The following is a 21854-nucleotide window of genomic DNA, read 5'->3' as shown; positions in this document are numbered from 1 at the left end:
AAATTCAAATGTAATATTTTTTTATAATTAAGTGTAACAGTATTTATGGCCAGACTAAGTATATATATATATATATACGCTCATTCCAAAAATCAAATACATATTAATGATTATATTTATTGTTAACAGGTATATGAGATCTAGCATTATGAAAATTTATTAAGTATGTCTTGTCTGAAAATATGTAAAATATATATGCGTACTTATTATTATCAGCGCATTTTTGTATTTTTATTTTTTCATGAATTTATAATGGATGGATCGAATGGCATAGATGAACCATTGAAAACTGGCACTTTGAAAAAAGGCAGTTTGGGAAAATGTCAGCCTTGGAGTGCAAACACAAACTTTAATATCAAAAAACTTGTGCTATACAATGCGTTTCGAAACTTTTCAAGTTGAATTGCTTTCAGTATGAAACCTTAGCTTGCCAGGACCTGAGATTAACTTCTAGTACCCGTAACTGTAGTAAGATACTAAGATGGCACGAGTAGGAAACTGGAATTGTTAGATGTGTTTCTGAGTTGGTTGCACGTTTCCCTTGCGTTTTATAGAATAAATGAGTGAATATTAGGATCCGAATATTACGTTTTCAAGTCTTAACTCTAAATAAGGTTTCAAATTTTTTGTAATTATATCTATTTACGCTGCACCTTGCACTTTTGAAATATCTGTCCATTCTGTTCTACTGTTCTCAATTATTTTAATAAAATATAAACATTTTCCTTCTTTATACAAATAAATTGAGTTCCACCTTTAAGGGCTTTAATAAAAAAAAAACTCATTTAACAACTACATGTTTAAACATGGATAATAATCATGAAGACATGCGTATTATACGTGATAATGCATTTTATCTTAGTTACATATTTTAGTGTGCATTTCTACATTTTTGATAAGATATTGTCTCTATCTTCGTACGTAGGATTAAATTGATATTGTATTTAAATTTGTAAAATTTCGTTTCAATGACATCATCAATATTTTTCTCAAAGTTTTGCAGCTTATGTTTGATTCATTAATATATGTAACTAGCATTCTGCCCCCACTTCTCCTGTGGTAAGTTTTTTCTCTCCATAAGAACTTTCCTTCCGAACCACAAAAAGTTAGCACAAATGCTCCAGCCGACCTCGAATCTTACGCTTAGCAACACATTCGGCGATTCATTCAGATAGATGTACAACCAAAAATATTGTGTATTTCCTTATATACTTTTAGTAATTTACGACTAACATAAAGCTGAGACGGTTACCTCATTACGATTTAGTATTCTTATACGGCTCCTATAACCTCATTTGGTTACTTCCCCTTTATTTAAAGTAGGTAGGTACGCATTTGTTCAGTCGCTTGCTGACCTAATTTGAGAAGTCATGCGAATAAAACGGTTCTTGTTGATATCACTACCCTAGTTTATTGACAGTATTTGCACTGACTGTAGAAATTTTGATTTTATTCCGAGTTTCAGTAAGTTCAGTCGCGCATACAAGCAAAATAAACTTGGAAATTGGGTCACCTCTTTTATAATGAATGCTCAAGTTTCTATTGGTGTCCTATTTTAATATTAAAAAAAAATGCTATTACGAATGAAAAACAACTGTTGCTTTGGATTTTCTCCAATCATTATTTTCTATTACTCATTATTTATGGAACATATTTTCAGATCAGAATACTCTTTAAATACAAGTCAAGCCCAAACCAAACATTTTTGGATACTTTTATATTCCATCCATTTTTTAGCGTCCTAATAGATATTTTTTGTGCTCAAGGATTGTTTTCTTGTCAACGGACTTCAAAAATAGGAGGAGGTTAACAATTAAACTGTATTTATGTGTTTGTTACCTCATAACTTTTTACTGGGTGAACCGATTGTTATGATTCTTTTTTTATTTGAAAGCCTACCATGTAGTCCCATTTAAAGTTGTTATAGTTCTAACGATTTGACGGCAGTTTAGTTTTTTTGTTAAAAATAATTATTTTTAACCCAGTTGGTTTGTTTTGATCTTTTTTAGGAAATTAAAACTAAAGTGCAAAATTGTATGCGTAAATTGTAGCATTACACATGTAAATTACCTTTGTTTAGCTGTCGTTACAGTCGAGGTCTGTGGTTGTAATTCGATCAGCGTGACATTAGTGCAGCGTTTAACTAGACAAACGATCTTCATATCGCATGTAAGGTTTCCATTGTTTACATTGTTTTAATTAGTCTTTTTATGTAGAAATCACTCGTCTTGTTCAGAATCCTCGACCATATATTCTACCTACGATCACGCACAGTTAAAGTAGCGCAATATTTAAAAGGAAGTGAACAATATAAATAGGCATTTCTGTGTAAGGAAAGGAATGCATTAACGTGTGTATGCGCGGTGCGTGTGTGCGTGTTTAGAGCGTGCGCGCATGCAGGGGCGCGCGGGAGCTGGCCCCGGTGGGCTCCGCTCGCAGCCGCGCGCCCTGCCGCCCGTCCTGCCGCCGCCACCGCAGTTCGCATCGGAGCAAGACGAAATGCCTGCTAATCAGATTGCACAGGTGATTGTTCTACAGCTACCGATTTTCCTTTGTTATTAAAAACTAGACGCAATATATTTATTTCAATAAATGTAACTAGCATAACGAAGGCACAACACAATATAAATAAGAAAATCGAATCGAAAATATTCTACTATGTACTTTTGTTTACGTTTTATTTGAATTTTGAACAGTTAATACATATACTAATACAAACGGAGGAAATTCAACGGACCCTATATACTTGAAATTCGATATATAAAAACAGTTGTTCTCGAGTTATAAATAGTGTAACTGACGTGACTTTATTTTATTTGTATAGATATTAAAAAATGAGTAAGTCGAAGTGAACAGCACTTTACTCCCTTGGTTGCCTCTTGCACCGGAGGCTTAATTTCCTCTTGGTACCCATGCTATTTCCGTAATATTGCAAATCCATATGCGTCTATTATTTTTCCTTCTATCTGCCATCAATCAACTCTTCACAGTCATGCAAATTATGTGAATAATTATATGTATATAATAATATGATTTCTTTGAAAACAAACACGATTCACATCTAAATTTTAATTTTTAGTTTTATAGCATTGAAATGCTTTATAAATGAGAAATTTTGAAAGAATAGAAAAAATTTGATCACGAGGCAGGATACGAACCTGCGTTTCTTGCCTAACCGTAGCAACGCCTAGCCTCTCGGCCACCCGTGATCCCCATGGGATATACGAATTGATACGAACCTGCGTTCGTATCCTGCCTCGTGATCAAATTTTTTCTATTCTTTCAAAATTTCTCACGATTCACATCTATCAAAACGGGTATAAAAATAGCAAGTTGGAATCTGACTTTGTAATATTTTTGGTTTTTATAATAATTATAACTTGAGCATTCTTAGCGCTGCTTTTAATGTTAGTACATCTGTTATGGAAACAAAATATCTTACAAAAAAGGCTCTTCTCGAAAATTATTAGATAAAATAATTTTACACTTAGTTCATTGATAAGTTAAGAAATCAAAATTAATATTGTTTAAGAAAAAGTAATTATAAAAATAATAAGAAATATAATTATAAATAAATAAAGATAAAAAAGAAAGAAAAGTAATTATAATATAAATAAAAATTATTTAATCAATAAGCTGAAGAGTTTGTTTGTTTGTTTTTCTGAACGCACTAATCTCAGGAACTACTGGTCCGACTTGAAAAATTCTTTCAGATAGCCCATTTAATGAGGAAGGCTATATATGTTCTACGGACGAAGCCGTGGCGGACCACTAGTTGGTCCATTTTAGATCCACAAACATGAGTGTTACGCATGTAAATAATCGTATGTAATATGGATAAGATAAATTATTGCATTGAGTTATCTTGAGGATATAGACTTATAACCTATACTATCGCGGATTTTGTGTCGGTCTAGATCGTATGAAGCTCAGAACAAAGGATCTAAATATAAAAATATGGTTCTGTCAAATATTTCCTTTCGTAGTATTAGAAAATTCTGCTACCCGCAATGCAATCAAACAGACAAAACAACGAACATTTCTCTTCTATATAACTAGATGGTTTGACTTGTAAATTTAAATAATTGAGTTATATCAGCTTTTGGTACAGTTCACTCACAGCGGAGAGAAGCGAGTCATAGACATATTTATGTTTGTATTTCCTCGTTGAACCAAATGGTACATTGTTGGGTAAAACGAAACCAGAATTAATTCAACTGGGAATAAGGGACGGTCTATTTTATAGATATAGCAGATATCTAGATATCTAATGCATTATTGAATACACAGTGCAACAAAAAATAAATATTCGTAATCGTTGTATGCAAACTAAGTTTAAAAGTGAAAATGAAAGAACAAGAGGCGTATAGTTATACTTTAATTAACATGAGTCTTTGGACAATGGCCGTTCATTATTAATATCGCTCACACTGAGTTCATACAGTACCAAGCGCCTGACCTACATTCTAAAAAAATGGTATTCAAATGATTCTTTCCTTACACGTGCCCGTCAGACGTAACCCCTAACATGATGGCTTTACAACTTGACGGACCTATTTACAATTAATATTTCCGGTGTTTAAATATTGTTTGAAAACCTCTTAATCAGTTCGTTTTAACTCTATTTCTTGTACCGTGTATAGGGGTGTTTTTTATGCATTGTTAGTATTTACATTAATTTAATTTTTTTTGAGATAACATTTCAGTAGATTTATTATAACGGATTCATTATACTAGTGACGATGTATAAATAAAGTATCTAGAAATTAAATTAATATATTAAAATAAAGAAATATACAAATGCTACGTGTAATTTTTAGGAGAAACGTAAGATTACTATAGGATAAATAAATCTCGTGAAACGTGATAAAAATAGATCTCAAACGCCTTTGTCTGTATTGAACTATTGAATTAAAAGTGTCTGGGATTTTCGTAGACGAGGGAGCGTCGTCGCGACGGTCGCGACGTAGCTAAGCAGGGGTGCGATTTCTAATGCAAGTTCGTGTGTCGGTCCTCACAGCTGATGGTCCGGCCCGTGGGGACCGGGACCCTATCGATCCCGCCCGCCCCGCCTCGCCTCTAGACGCGCACATCTCACTTTCACGTTCTTCTTACCCTCCCGTTTACTTTCCTTGCGTTTCATTTCGTGTTATAATCCCCAGTCCCAATTTTGTCGACTAGAGTTTGATGGATCGCGACTCGCGAGCTGCGCAACACGCCGCCGCGAGCATGCTTTGTTTTTGATGTTCTTTGTTTATAGGAAGAACTTTTAGCTACCGAGTACTTTGCTCGACGTATGTTGTTTTGTACATGCTTAATGAGGGTGGGAACAATAGCGTAAAGAAGATCTATCCATGCAACTGGATTCGTGCGACATGGCTGTTGGCACACATATTTTAAAACGTTTTCATTTAACATTTATGACTTTTATTGGCTTATGGATGATATTTAGTGTAATATAATCGTTTTGTCGATGCCCCGCACTCATTGTCAAAAATAAACACTAGTAAAAAAATATTCTACTCATAATTTTGTTAAACACTACACATTAAAAAGTATCTCCTATTCTAATTTAATTACTCACATTAATAAGATATCAATTTAAAAGGAATAATTTTCAATACACCTTACACGGGTTTTTTAAATATATATAAGAAGCATACTTCTCCTGAAAAAGCTTAGACAAAAAGCTCTTAATGTTTGGACTTGATAAATATGACCCATATTTTAGAATTTTTGCTTCAAGTACGCAAATAAGGTTGCAGACGGTTCGTTATTAATGTTATGTTTTAATTAACGTCCGCATACGAAAAATAATTGAATTAATTAGCATCTTGTTTTTGGGAAAACTTTTTATAAGCCATATAGATATGTATTATAAATTTTTTATAAAAAAATCATGTTCTTAAGGGCAATAGTGTTTATTTAGGAAGAAAATTTATATTCTTTTTCGTAGATTAGTTTGCTACATAATACAAAATTTTCTAAAATTTTCTACGTAATACTAAATTTTCTAAAATTTTCTTCATAATTTTTCGAATTGATGCATACAGAAAATTAATGCAAGTGGTAGGTAAATATTGTCCAGAGTGCATGAAAATTATTGAACTCTACAGGTATGACCTCATCATGCCTCAAACCTATAGACCATTAATGAAAAGTTATTGTATCTACTTAAAAGTAGTGTTGAATAAACTTCAAATGTCTAATATTTTTAGTTGCTGGAACTAATGTACGTCACTCATTTTCCAGGTGATCGCACTAATATGCGGCCTGCTAGTGATCATCCTGATGGTGTTGGGGCTGGCGTCAGCTGACTGGCTGATGGCGGCGGGCTGGCGGCAGGGCCTGTTCATGCACTGCATCGACCCTGACGCGCCCACGCCGCTTCCCTTCGATATCACGGCGCAACCGGGATGCTACGCTGCTCGGCCCGCGCCATACATAAAGTGAGTAGCTAATACTAGTAATTCCTTACCTATGTATTACACGCTGTGCGTAGGCGCTGCGACTCGTATAAGGATCATCGTATAAATAATAATCGTTTTTGTTTTGTGTATATTTACTAGCCTGTTTGCTGGTAAAAGTATTGCATTGTTCAACATTAAAATAAATACAACGTAGTTTAGAGTCATGTATTGTCATTAAAACTCATCATGCGAAACGGCTCAGACAAAAATATCTTGTAAGATAAAATCGATATGTACATTGTACATGTCAAGGACGCTGTCTCTACAGAAATTATGATCATTATTCAAAGAAATATATTTATAATATTAAATCTGAATAACGTCTTTATTATTCTATAAAATACCCATCTACAAAGTAATAAATAATTTTTCATTTACGGTATGGACAAACTGAATAAATCTTTGAAATCGAAACGACTGAAAATGGCAGCGCTCTTAGGTTTGAGTGGAGCACTTGTCAAATTAAATTAAAAATGATTCAGAATTTGTGTTTGCCAGTTTGTTGAAGCCACTTTGTTTGCGTTTCGTGGAATGAATACGGTTAGTTACTGCCCTCTCGCTGTTTCCATTCCGGGAAGGAGATTAATACTTAAACTTTCAAGCATTGCAATAAGAATTGTATATTATAGCAAATGTAACCTATATAGTATGGGGTATAGCTAATTAGTTACTTTTTTATGTATACGACCGACACGTGAGAATTCTGTTGCTATAAAGCAACCTACTCTAAGAGTTTTTTTTTTAATATATATATATTTGTATGGATGCATTTACATCGAATAGACTATATTGTCACCTAAAAAGGCAATCCGATGTAACAAAAAATTTAAACAACTTTTTTTTGAAAAATGTGAATGACCTTTGTATTCTACACACTCGAAGTACACGAGGACTAAAAAATTTAAACCTTATTTTTATCCGATTTCTTTTTACTATGTGTGGTATGTGGTACCTACTTCATACGATCGATAAGCTTCCAAAGCTAGTTCGTATCATAGTCCTGCATGGCAATGCGTATCCTGTATCGTGTGGTTGCGCAATGCGCAGGGCGGCAGCCGGTCTGTGCGTGGCGACGCTGGCGGCGGACGTGTGCGGCGCGCTGCTCACGGCGCTGGGGCTGCGCGCGGCGGACCACCGCACCAAGTTCCGCTACTACCGGTTCGCCGTGCTCGCCATGTCGCTCGCACGTACGTTGCATTTGTTACTTATAAAGTAGTATATCTTTCACATTCGCGTCTTGTATCAGTATATCTCGTCAAGTACCTTTATTTTGTACAAGATGTTAGCTGCGATTTCGACTGCGTGGTTAAGGGAGATTCGTATGGGATTGGTATGTTTGACTGCAGTATGAAGTAGCTTATATATTTATCTAGCTTCCTAATTATTTCCAGACACAAAAATCATAAAACGACAAACAAGGTAATAAACAGACACTCTGTCGCATTTATAAGTATGGATAGCAAAAATATGAATTTCACGTATTATGTTTCATAGATCGACTTTCTTTGGTAAAAACCGGGTGGGTCCGTTTAAATGACTTACGTTGCCATATTTGACAAGGCGGTCTGCATAATCGCAAGTCCCATAAGCTTGAGAACGGAGAAATCTAACCAAGCCTAGAGAGTAGTGTACATATATAGACTGTACTTTTATGTGTTACTAAGAAAAAATAAACAAAATAAAAAATTTACTATGTATTTGAGTGTCTTTTTTAAGATTTTTATATGTATATTAATCTATAAAAATGTTTTTAATTTTGCAGTTATGTGCATCTTAATAGCGCTGGTGATATATCCAGTTTGCTTTGCGGCAGAATTGAATTTAGGTAAGCTAATGAAATTGCATTATCAATGTAATGTTACATTATTTTGTCATTTGTGACTTATACTAACTGTTAATCTCTACATCTTACCTTTTATTACCAATTAGTCATATTATTATACTAGATTTGCGACTGCGTCTTGGGCCGCGTATTTAAAGGAAACAACAGACAATCTCGCAGTTATCTCAAAAAGAACCCGTTCCTCGTTAAATTTCCGGGATAAAAACTACTAGGTCTTAGGTCTTCTTAGATCTCAAACTATCTCTGTACCAAATTTTGTGTGAGTTATATAGTTACGAATAACTATATGAGAAGAACGTAGAATTTTAACGCGTCTTTCGCATACAGAAATACTTATATATTCGTGGGTATACAACGTTGAACCGTCTAAACAGTAAATGGAAAAGGATACTCGTGCTAGCTTTTCTCAGTCCTATTTCCCCATTGTACTGTCTCTACTCAAAAGCGCTCTCTATACAGTGATATAGGTATAGGAGTTTCGTAACGTGCACGCCGTGCGATGATAACAACTTGCATACTTCGACCCTCTCGAGAACCACCAACAAAACCGCTTATTCTCGAGTACTGGAGGTTAGCTCTGAAGTAATCTACGCAACGCTTTATGCCCTTGTTTTCTATAAATAGCGAAATAGAAGTTTTGATACCGTTTAGGTAAAAAATTCAAAGGCTTTCGTAAATATTACACAAATTATAGTTTATGCTATGAAGGTCACATAAATGTATATCTCTAATTTGATATAATAATCCAAGTATATTTGATATTTCAAAAAATGTTATAGAGCTCTTTGGGGTCTTTTGAGATTTGTTTACACCGTAAACATAATGAAATATAATGAATGGTGCAATTTATCTGGCCAGCTTTGAATAATATTTGATTGTTGTTATCATACGAAGGCATTAATTGTTGGAACAAATCAAGACTGATAACACTTCTTATATTTACGTCTTATGGTGATGATCATCTCTTTCCGAATAATGTAGTTACTAGTGGTTTAATGTCACTGCAAGTTAAAAACAATTTCTACACTGTGCTCTTTTATTTTTTATCTAACTTCTTTTTACATAACACAAGATATTAGTCCGATTTTACTCAAGTAAAAATAAACACATTTACGTTAATTTTAAGTGATTTGACTGAAATCTTATGTGTTATATGCGTGCAGGTAACAGATCGGTTTGGGAGTTCGGGTGGGCGTACGGCGTGGGGTGGGGCGCCGCCATTTTCCTTTTCGGCGCAGTAGTGCTACTGCTCTGCGATAAGGAGAGTGAAGAACTCTACTACAAGGAGCGGAAAGTGAGTCAGCCTTTGAATTATAAATAAAACATTGCTGCATGCCACACTTTCCCGTTTGGAATATAACAAGACTGTATATTATTCAATAGTTTCTTTGTATATATTGTTGTAAGAAATAAATGAGTTTTCTTAAATGGCTTTTTATTTTTTGTTGAATTTTGTTTCTCTTTAGTGTATAACACATTATAATTAGCTTTCATTGCATGTGATATATATTTTTAATTGCCTTTTTTATCCCTTAATCAAAAAAATGTAATAATAAGTAAAATTGTATATAATTTCTAAAAAAAAATCTAAGCTTATTTTTTAATAAATGTTTTATTTTGTTTTATACCATAAAATTTTTAAATCTATATAAATGTAAATCAATATCTTTATATTATTTTATTAACGCCCAAAAGTTTACAATTTTATTTTAGTTTGCTTTAATATTTCTACTGATGAAAATGGCATTGATTATTGAATGTTTATCTAAATCTGAAATTACCAAATGTCTCAAATAGTTTTAGCATAAGTACAAACACACATTAAACATATCAATTACCTTAACCCTTATCCCTTTAAATGAGATATGACGAAGTATGGATTAAAGTTCCAAAAAAATAGAACAATCGTATGAGTATTACTTAAATTGTTCAGAGATATTAAAGAGCAATCCGAATAAGCAAATACCAGGCGATATGCAGTCGCAGACCATAATCATTTCTGTGGTAAAATATCCATAATGTGATGTTTTGTTTCCAAATATTGATTCTATATATCTAATAACATATATTTTTTTTATCTCAACAACATGAAAATGAACAACTTTTAGTAATGTTTCTAAAATATGAAAATTGATTTTAATTGCAAAGTAAACAAAACACATTGTTCACACATAATTGAACTGAACTTAAGACTGATTGTTCATACAATGGTGAATGTATCGTTCACTTATACAATATATATTTTTTATGTGACTTATAAATTTTCAATCAACCCTCGCAGAGTATACGGCCTATGCATTTACATGTTTCACTGATCCATTTTATCTAGCTAAATAGGTGAAAAGATTGTGCTTTGTCAGGCCGAGGGATTATTCATTAGGCTTCTATCAGGAAACCCAGGACCTTTCAATTTTGAAGCTACCGTTTCATTACTGTCCAAGTGGTATGACGCTTTGAATGTTCATTGATGTATAAAAAGACTTTTTTTTTACATATATGACGATGGGAGCGTCGACTGGTGTCTAACTTTAGCCCGGCCACAAAAAAATTAAAATATATAAGGCCATTTGTTCATATTATAATGTATAATGTGTCATTAAAGTAATATCTTTATATCCCGGTGGTAATGATGATGATGACGATACTATCTTCACATCAGGTGGTGAGCGGCGAAGCGGGCGCCCGCCCCTAGGGCCGCGGGCGCCTGCCCGACCTCGTGCCGTGAGAGCGCTAGCGCACACGCGCACACACCCACACACGCACCCCACGCACACACACGCACACCGCGCACTCGCGCAACCACTTGGACCACACCGCGTTCGTGTAACGTGTATTATGTGTAAATGTTTTCTTTAAATGCGTTTTTCATTTTTGTGTATTGGAACACTGCTGATAGACATTTAAATTTGGAACAACTGTAGCTTTTGGTTTAAATGTCTTTATTGGCGGTTGTGTTATAGAGCGAAATGAAGAAGCCTAATTTATAAGGTATCTACATTATTTATCGATTATTTTCCAGTAACAGAACTGTAAATGTAATATACTTGTGTGAGTTGGACTTCTTCATATCGCTTTGTTTTAGTGCTTTCAGACTGGTATGAATATGTCATAATTTTTTTTGTTTCTCTGTGTGATATAACTCTGAGGGTCAGAGTTGTATGACACAAAAGAATGTGTGTATTGTAATTTTAAACTTGATAAAAAAACGTATTTGTAATTAATTCTGTTAACTGGTTTTAATATTTTTTATGGTTTTTATAATAATACTAAGTGATGTGGTCCAATTGTTGTTAAGACGAATGTTGTACGATTTTAAGAATTTTTATTTTAATAAATCATATAAAAATTCTTTAAAACGTGTCAAGAGTAAAATGCAATGCAATGTTCTGTTTCGAGTGTGGAGTGCGGCGATGTAAACTTAAACTATTGTTCTGCAAAATTGAATCGATGTCCATAGAAATGCTTTTAACAAAGGACAATTAATCTTTGAAGCAATTTATAAGATTGTGTCGATTCGAATTTGTACATACATGGTTGCAAGTCTGCTGCGATTACGAATACTGTACGACTCGCATTTGTTTTTGTTACTTTACACCTCCTTCTTTTCTTTATTCAAGCAGTGTTTTTGATTTATTTTGCACAATTGACATTCACGTCATAATAAATTCTCATCGTTCTTGACTGAATGTCGTCTACATTATAAAAATATGCATATTTTTTATAATTAATCTAAGTTATTTTTATAATTATTTAAGCTTTAATTACTTATGTCGATGATTTTATGTGATTTAAATGAAATAATTTTCACCGAAGGCGTAAATTCTTTGGTTCGCCCGCTCTAAACTTTCTCTTTAGGCATCAGAGTCGTTTGGAAATAACTTCAAAATTTCTTGCAGCGTTCGTGCGCTCGTCAAAATTAAAAACGTATCACATAAGATTGTATCGCCTCTCGGCCATATTGTGTTAATGTTTAATTTTAAGGTTAATTTAAGGGCGTCGTTAATTTAATTTGAGGGCGTTTCAGCGATATCCGGCGACCGCGGTGCGGAACGCTTCGCGCGTCCGCTCCAGCGCAACGCCTCGAATGTAATCCGTTCCAAAGAGCGTCGCTATTATTTATTGTTAACTTATTCGTTGGTCCTTAGCGGGTTGCAAATATTTTTAGTGTGGTAGTATCGTTCGTCGGCACGGTGTGTAGTGCGGCAGAGTGTGTGGCGTGACGTATGGCGTGTGACGTGTGGCGTGTGGTGTGGCGTAGCGTGTGGCGTGTGCGACGCGCGGCGGCGGGCAGGCGGCGGGCGGCAGGCGTCGCTCGCGCAATACTACTGACTTATTACTTACCTGCGTTTTGTAATATGAACTTGTACTCTTAGAGCTACTGCACAATTAGTGTAACGAGTGTGCTTGAATTACCGTATCGATGCGACCTCGAACTACGTAGTTAGAAACCTTGATGCGTTCGTACTCGTAGAGGTCTGCGGTCGCGGTGACGATTCTGAGATTAAACGGGCTATGACTACTGAGATATATAACGGAATTAATGATTTCGGTCGAAGTTACCTTCCCTAGGGTATATTCTAATGTATTTTTGTCGTATTATTTATACTTGTTCACGTGAACCGATCGTTTCGGTCCCGTTCGGCCTCGGTGATACTTGTCAGGAATCTCGTTTGTTTTAAGTAAAACTATAAAGATCCTTTTTGGAATTGAAAATTGATTCCCGAGATATTTTCTTAATATTTATATAATTGTCTATAAAGTAAAATGTATCGCTAGGACAGCTGTAGGCTAATGATTCATGTTAATGGTTAATTATTATAACTTCTAAGGCTAAGTATTCTTAAGGATTTTAAATAGAAATCTGCATTTTACAATTATTTACCTTCATTTCAAACAGGACTAAATTTATCACGGGCCGCTACTAGATTTTACTTTTTAGCTTTTGTTTATTTCCTAAACTAATGGAAACTAAATGTACATAATTCAAATGATATACCTATATAAAATTCTTCTAATAAGATATATTTAAGCTGATATAATGAATGATATAATACTGATAACTCAGAACTAACTGGAAAATGCAGATTTTCTTAACTATGATAGTCTTAATAGGTTATTAGTGAAAGATACTGTATTTTTTGTAATAAAGCATTATCTTTTAACTATTCTATTAACTATTAAATAATATTTATTGGTTAACGCTTTAATTTTGTACGATTTTTTTGTATTTTTACATCATTTGGTTTGTGATAATTTTAATTAGTTAAGAATATTAGTAATTGTATCAATTTTAGAATCTCTATTGTAAACTCTCTATCTCGACTATTTTATCACTATGCCCTTTCATGCAATTTTTTCGATGTTCAAGACAATGTGAACAAAACACTGCCATTGACTGATTAAAACTTCGTCGAATGGTGTCAATATTATAAGTTAAGTGTACATTTTAAATAGATATAATACATAGCTACTTGTTTTTTGTTCTTTATATACTTGGGCAAATTGCATCCTTCGTGCTAGTCAAATACTGATATATGTAATATGATTTTCATGTGTTTCATTGTTATTTTCAAAGTATAGTCTTAGTCATATAATTACATGAGATGCATGTATAAGTAATTACTATTTGTAATAACATTCGTAATCTTACTAGAACTTTCTTAAAAAATTAAAAACAATTGAAATAATGAAGTCAATTAACTAAAACAAATTTGGTCTCATTTAAAAAGTCACAGGCGTTAGTTTTATTTTTATCACGCACTTGCCCAAGTTTAATAGTAAATATTGGATTATTTTAGCCAAATGATGAGTCATATCAATGAGATTGAATAAAGTAATAAATAATAATCTAGTGAAGTTTTTGTTTTATTTTCCAATGTTCCATATTTATTGAATACCTACATAAAAATAAGAACCTCACTCAAGAATTTAGTTTAAGGGTCTATAGCTATTAACAATCTGTAGCAAATGCGGTATTTACATTTATATACAACTGAAAATTTATCTAAGGAAAAAAGGAAAATTTACTAAAATTCTGGTAGTTGGTAATTACTTAATAAATCAGAGACATGTATCTACTACAGATGCCACGAATAGTTGATTGGCCGAATACCGAATACTGAATATTCGGCAACGCTGTCGGCCGAAGCGCCGAATATTCGGCACGAAATACATGCTTGTCGGGGGCGCGTTCGCTTGAATAAGACAAGTAAAAACCTGTTTTCCTCGTTGCGTTGGCGCGGCAGGAGATCGATGGCTATTTGTTTCAATTCAATTGCGAGTAAATCACGTCAAGGATAGTTGCCTAGATAGGAAGGCCGATCCTTACAACTGGTGGTTAGCAAACGAAAAACAATACCCAAACCTTTCGTAATTTGCTAAAGTGTACCTTTCTTCTCCTGGAAGTAGCGTGTATAGTGAGAGGTTATTTTCTGAGGCTGGTATCATTTACGATGAAAAGCGTAGTCGTTTGCTACCAATAAATGCTGAAAAGCTTGTTTTTATCCATCACAACTTACCACTGATCAATTTTAATTACTAGAGTTGTAAATTGGAAATAAATAGATAATTTTGAGTAATATGATGTGTCTTTTTTTCATTTATTTGCTATTCGGTATTCGGCCGAATAATACGTATTATTTGGCCGAATACCGAATAGCTTAAAAGTGGCCGAATAGGCCGAATATTCGTGGCATCTCTAGCATCTACTACTCATCCTTTGATCGTTGCTTATGGATTGGAACTACTGACTGCCTACGTTTTGTAAAACACATACAAGCTGACGACGAAAACGAAATCGGCATGTTTTGTCTCAGCTTATAGAAGTATTTTTTACGTAATCGGCGTATGATTCTGCATTGCCAATATATTCCATTGCGAGCCTATGGGTTTATTGTGCGTCATTGCAGCAAATTATACATTTATTTTTACCACATTCCAGTCTAGCACCTCGATCCTCACTATAATTATAAATGTGAAAGTGTCTCCGTTTGTCTGTCTCTCTGTCACGTTAACCTCTACAATGATTTTAATAGATACTTTATTATAAAGATTAAACCTTGGGACAGGGCAGGATACTTTAAATGAAGGAAACAAAATTTGATGCGATAACGTAAAGTTCGTTAAAATGATAATATCAGGTTGAATTTGCTTTTTTTTGCAATGGCAATTAACTTGGGTCTGCAAAGGTATTATATTTATATGCACAACATAATATATTGCCAATTAGGTAATAAATTCAAAGTACGACTTCGGATGTTTTATCTTTTAAATCTATCCATGACTAAAACTATTATATAAAGATATCTAATTCTTTCAATATACCGATGATGTAAAAAAATAGATAAAAGCAAATACAAATCATTATTTAATAAAAATTAAACACAAATAATACAAGAATTTACCATGGTTTTATGACTCGACACAAAAATACAAACAACATAATTTTACACTATAAACAAATTGGCGAGCTTTGAGATCGCTTAGTTGTCTCACTTATAAGCAATTATCACAAGTAGGTCTAGAACTTTCAATAGACCTTTACATATATTTAGTTTTGTTTATAAAGGAACAGTATTTTTCTTCCTTTTAATTAAAAGTGAACCTTATACTTTTTATATTGATTATCGGGTAGGTATTGATACATTAGGTTTAGATTTTAATTCAGAAGAGATTTTTATTAAATTCCGACGTTGCAGAGTGCGCTGATACTGCGCACGAGTCTCGCGTTCGCGTCCTTGTAGTCCACGGGCTGCGCATTCACCACTACTGTCTTCAGTCGAGCTTCATCCTGTTAACATTATGAGTTACATGTGTAATAGTTGATTTTATATGTAGATCAAGCTTGTGCTCATTTAAAATTATATTCGACATTTATCTACGAATGGTATTCTTTCTATAAACATTTATCACCATAAACCGTAAATATTTCAACTACACTAGATTGTTAGATAAAACAGTTTTCAGTATGTATACCCAAATTCATACACTTGCATTTATTTCATTTGTATGTAAATGACGTACAGATGAACCGTTATTTTCTTTATCGTCTCGTTCCTTGCTCACTTTCTAGTGAGTCTGATACTCACGCTGTAAACCTCCATTTTAGTTCGAAACTTGAACACGAACGTTTTAAACTTGACATCTTCGAACAGTCGCGCGTATGCGCTCTTATTGTACTCGAACATCTGTCCAATTTCCGCAGAACTCTTTCCCAACATTGCTTCGGCGGTTTCGTTGAACGCAGTTATACGCTGATCGCCTGTTGGATCCGAAACGTTTGCCTGCAATTGTAACAGCTTATGTTATATTCTTGCCAAGATATTTTATACGGGCTTCCAGACGTCGCGATAAAATTAAGTTCTAAGTCCTTTAAAATAATTTCACATTTTCTTTAACATAAAAATGTTAAAGAAAATACTAAAATTATTGCATGCAAATAAATGCTTTTATCAGAAAAAGATATCACAATTTCTGTTACACTACATAGTAATTTGTAATAAAAATTAAACATTGCTCTTCAATAAACTATATATAGCAATAACAACAACTAACCCCCAAAAGCAGGCGATACTTGTAATTAGGGTACTCCCTATTGCACTTCTCACAGCGGTACTGTCCGTTCTCCTGGTCCACCAACTTCTTATTGCACTGTTCCTGCGGACACGCCTTGTACACCGCGTTGTCTGCGAACGTGAAGGTCAGCACGCCGAGGAGGCTGAAGTAGTCGCCCTTGCTGCCGGAGCCGAGCTGCTTGGCTTCTGCTTCCGAGAATGTTATCCATTCACCGCTGCCGCCGGAGTAGCCGCCCGCTCTGGACATTAAATAAAGAATAGTATCTTTTTGGTGACTTATAATGTACACTAATTTTTTTTTTTTTTTGATGTATAAGGAAAGTATATTTGAGAAAGAAAATTTTTCAATTCATTGTAATATAATTTGAAGATTCAAATACTGGATTATAGGTAATATTTTTATTTGGAGTTTTAGTCACAATTGTTCGTATCTTGTTTGTTTTCGAATTAACAGTGATTGTTACGCATGTTTTTTAAATTTGATCAGTGTTCCTCAAAACATAATGTAACTTTTGTTTTGCATATTAATTATATTATAAGTAATACCTGGCTGATATATTGACAATGTCCATATTAGCGCCGCCATTATCGTACCAGCCTCTAAGCTTGTGTGCCTCTGGCAAGTCTGGGTTGTATCGCAACATTGTACTCGCAAGGCACGATAATGACTTGCTTCCGTTGAACTCTGTGAGACGAGCTCCCTGAATGACAGTTACAAAGAAATTTAATTACCCAAATTACTGACAACCTCATTTTGGTCGAGGATTTCTGGATATTACTAACTCAAATATTCACATTCTCATAAATATCACTTATCTTTAACTGAGAATTTCTTATATTAGTGGTTATATTTATTTACAAAGTTATTTTAAAGAAACATTACAGATATGCCTTAATGGTTTATTCAATTTGTGTAACTAGCTTAGCATAGCCTAGCTCAGCATAGCCTATTTTAAACCAACCTGCAGTATACACAGCTGCACTTTGATATTAAAATTTAATATAATTTTGTGGTTTTTTTTTGTTAGGGTTTAACAGAAAAATTTCAAAACTACTAAGAAAAATTATTTTTGTAAAGCTATATGCGTATCTATACTGATAAACATATACTATAAACCGAGAGGAGACGCGAAAAGTAGCTACTATATCCATAAAAATAAAATTCAAGAATAAGAACTTACTTTAGCGGCAACCACGGGGTTTGAACTGCCATCAAAGGTTTCTGCTTCGTTCCCCCAGAGTGTTAAAACAACCTAAAAAGCACAGTTCTTGTTAATATAGTATTCACATTCAATGTTCCTTAACTCTTACAATATAAGTCTATGTTATAAAGGTTAGTCAATGTAAAGATGACTGCCAAGTTTTATAAATGGATTTTCGATTTGATTATCTACTTGTGTATAAGTTTCAAGTACATCATTATTTTATAACATCGGCCCAAAGGGGACATAGGAGTTCACTTTAAGACAACACTTACTGCACCACCAGAAGAATCAACGAGCGTCACTTCTCTCTTTTTCAATTGCTTCCCAGTGTTTCGGGCAGTCAGCTCTTGCATATCTGCTGCTGATTTGCACACTCCAATTAAATCTGAAACATATGTACTATTTATTTTCACATTGTTTTGCTCTAAATTGAATGCCTATAAATTTAACACAGATTTACCTTTCAAGTGTTATATTATGTTATATAAATTAATTGCAAGCTTTCATCTTTTTAAAAATTTCATTAAATGTAAATGCAAAACATAAAGTCACAAAAGATATATATAAAGTGAGTGAGAAAAAATTACCTAATAAAGTATCAGGACTCTTATTAGCAATCTCACTGATTGGTGTGAAATCATATTTAACTGATGGAACGGATGATGAGTCCTCTGTGCATTCTGCAACCACTGTGTCTGAATTGAAGGTCATTTCATAATCATTTTTGAGGGATGTGTACTGTTTGTTAGCTGTCTTCAATTGGCACTTACTTATATAATATACCTTGTCAACCTAGAAAAAAGATTATAATATATATGTATTTTTTTTTTTGAAAACAATGTGTTGTATGATATGTGTCCAGATAAAAAAAGAAAAGGGTCAATGAGATACAAATTTCATATTAAGAATTGAATATTGAATAATATAATTTAAATTAAAATAACTCTAATAGTATTCCAAAAAGCTAATTACCTGTATCATATCATAGAACTTATCAACTTCATTACGGAAAGCTGTTGCACGAATCTCTCCAGTTTCATCACAAAGGTCCATACTGAATAATTTCCCTTCACCTTTTGCATTGCTCCAAGTGCGGATGGCAGATTTACTCATAACACGTGCCTTTATTACCCACCTATCGAAAATTTTAAGTTTTAATTAGACACTACACTAGTCATGGAATATATATGGAATTTATATCTCATATTTTTTAAAGCTTTTATGGGTATATTACAAAATTTGATTCTGAAAGTCAATGTGCCACATTATGTAAAATTCATATTTTTATATGTAGGTTGTTTATAAACTTCCATACTTATTCTGATAGGGGCTCAGACTATTGATGGGATGAGTCATTTGTGGATTCAATAAGCTACTGTTCAGTCCTGCATTTGTTTGATTTATATTTGTTGACATGCTTGGTGTTGGAGCTGGTTTCTGTATAGGCCTCATAGGACTTTGTACTGCTGCTGGTTTGGCGGACTCTTCTGACCATGTAGTTGGGTTACCGAGCTTCTGTCCTACTTCAGAGCCAGGGGCAATAATTGTAATATCAAGGATAATCATAACTCGTCTAGAAATGGAAATTGATATAAATTGACAATGCATTTTAGTGTGATATTGACTGTATATATATTTTTTTCCAGTATAGCATACATAAGTGTAATTTGAAACAATAAAGATTAGTTATGTATAAAACCATACATCTTTTACGTATTTTTTTGTAGTTAATGAAATAAATACATACTTTTCGCCCTTTCCAGTGTTTTTTAATAGCGATGTGACAAAACGGTCAATCTGAACAACTGAGTAGTCTGACAATTCTCCTGTAATAAGTTTATCATTGAGCTGTGTAGCGAGCATGGCAAAGCTGTGCGAGTGTTTCCCATCAGACACAAGAAGTCTGAATCGTTCGTTCGCTCCACTGCCTTGAATTTTCTTACTACCCAACACTTGCATGACAGGTTTGTCATAGTTACCACCATTCATGATTATCTATAATTTGAACCAATATTATTTATACCTAATATATGTTTGGAGTATCTAAATCAAAAAATGGTTAGATAGGTACATATTCTGTTTTATGTTTGATAGAAGTTTAGATACTATTACTATATAAGTACAACTACAACTCTTACGAACGTTACGATATCTAACAGCAATTTCGAGGAACAAGTGTACGAAGCCGGCTAGCAACCTAATTATACAAAAAATTAAATTAAATTGAATAGCAGTTTAAGCGTTACAAAATTCTTGTTACCTCAAGAGATCCTTCGGATAAATTGTAACCCATTTTGTCTACTTAGTTTGATCTAAGTAAATTTGTAATATGTTTTTATTTCTCTCTGTTTTTGAATATGGATAGGTAGTTAATGTGATAAATGATAATGCTGGAAATTTTTAATTCCTTTGCTCTCCGTTTCTCGCATTAGTTTTCATATCAACTAACAACTGTCAAAATTACCGCGAACTGCAAAGTGCAAAATAACCACAGATTAAGAACTAGTTACTGGAAATAACCATACAGTATAATATCTGTACTCTAGATAATTATATAGATTAAGAAATATTTCTTTGTATTTTTAGGAAATCTAAACTAATAACAAATTCAAAAAACATGTGCCCACTTTAAAACTCGCACTATGTATATATTTTTTATTTTTATTTAATACGTTATTATTATGTAAAATTTCTTAATATTAATTATTTAATCCAAACGGCTCTAAATTGGGAAAATCTTTTAAACCCATAAATATAACTTCATAGTAGGTACATACTTTTCCTACGGACAGACATAGAAATTTTCTTTTCACGTGGATGTTAATTACAAATAGTCACGAAACTAACATTTAAATAAACATACGAAAACAAAGTAAGACTAAATTTTGTGTAAGGAAAAACTATCTAGGAAGACTGGAATGCCAGTTTTTTTGTTGAAAAATAATATTACAATCACAAATACTAAAACATATATTTTCTCTTTGTTATATTAAATCAGATGACTCTATGACGATTGTTACATCACCCGAGGAAACACTTTTATCTTTTCTGTTTCTATCTTAGTTTCAGTGCCTATCAGTTAATTTTAGAACTAGTTTTCCTCCCGCGGCTTCGGTTGCGTGGACTACAACATTTTGTCTTTTTTTACGATATTTTGATCGCATATCTTGTAAGTTTTTTTTTATTTTAGCTTAATCCTATAAGGAACTTCAATTTTATTTTTAAATCCAATGACACCTTATCTATTTACATATTCGCGAACTCGTTTTCTTATTCCGAAACATGACGTGGTCCAACTAGGGCTGCCATCCGTCCGGGTTTCCCCGGATTTGTCCTAGTTTAGAAGGCGGGGAGCGTCCGGGCGGGGTTTTATTTGTCGTCCGGGTTTTACACTTTTCAAAAAAAAAAAAAAAACGCCCAATGGTCGCGCGCGACTCGAAAGTTTCGAGTCGAAGCGTAAATTAAACAATTTAAACTAAACGTAATTTTAATCAATTTAAACTAAACGTAATTTAGTTTAAATTGATTAAAAATAATAAATAAATATTTAAAACCATTAAAACTATATTTTTTCCACTTAGAAACTTAGAAAAAATAAAATGTCTTGAAACGTCCGGGTAGTAAGTAGTATCCAAAATCCGGGGTTTTCACGTTTCTTGTCCTGGGTGACAGACTTTCGAGGTGGCAGCCCTAGGTCCAACCATGTAAAAATATATAAAATATAGGGTATAATTAATACTAGTAGTTAATAGTTATAGTTCTT

General features: G+C 33.6%; 2 protein-coding genes across 4 annotated transcripts in view; one reads left to right on the top strand and one right to left on the bottom strand.

Annotated features, from left to right (window-relative positions):
* Positions 1-13349, top strand: part of LOC119830682 (transmembrane protein 47) — a 22637-nt gene extending 9288 nt beyond the window's left edge. The window contains exons 1-6 of one of the 3 annotated variants that reach the window (XM_038353772.1): positions 2006-2523; positions 6253-6449; positions 7518-7657; positions 8233-8295; positions 9477-9607; positions 10973-13349. In XM_038353772.1, coding sequence (XP_038209700.1) covers positions 2395-2523; positions 6253-6449; positions 7518-7657; positions 8233-8295; positions 9477-9607; positions 10973-11005 — 693 coding nt within the window. In that variant the 5' untranslated portion in view covers positions 2006-2394 and the 3' untranslated portion in view covers positions 11006-13349. Of the gene's footprint in view, positions 1-2005; positions 2524-6252; positions 6450-7517; positions 7658-8232; positions 8296-9476; positions 9608-10972 lie in introns of those variants that run through there. The other 2 variants (XM_038353774.1, XM_038353771.1) reach the window with 2 other exon arrangements.
* A 2317-nt stretch (positions 13350-15666) lies between these two features.
* Positions 15667-20566, bottom strand: LOC119830814 (replication protein A 70 kDa DNA-binding subunit). Its single transcript, XM_038353962.1, has 11 exons — positions 20352-20566; positions 19839-20086; positions 19407-19664; positions 19064-19226; positions 18679-18883; positions 18364-18476; positions 18068-18139; positions 17433-17587; positions 16867-17125; positions 16401-16595; positions 15667-16102 (listed from the first exon to the last, which is right to left on the bottom strand). Exons 1-11 carry the CDS (start codon positions 20382-20384, stop codon positions 15992-15994), a joined length of 1812 nt encoding a protein of 603 aa, XP_038209890.1. The 5' UTR covers positions 20385-20566; the 3' UTR covers positions 15667-15991.
* Positions 20567-21854: the final 1288 nt, after the last annotated feature.

This window comes from Zerene cesonia, chromosome 12, assembly GCF_012273895.1.
Source record: "Zerene cesonia ecotype Mississippi chromosome 12, Zerene_cesonia_1.1, whole genome shotgun sequence".
NCBI classification, from domain to species: domain Eukaryota; kingdom Metazoa; phylum Arthropoda; class Insecta; order Lepidoptera; family Pieridae; genus Zerene; species Zerene cesonia.
This window is presented reverse-complemented; position numbering and strand designations above follow the sequence as displayed.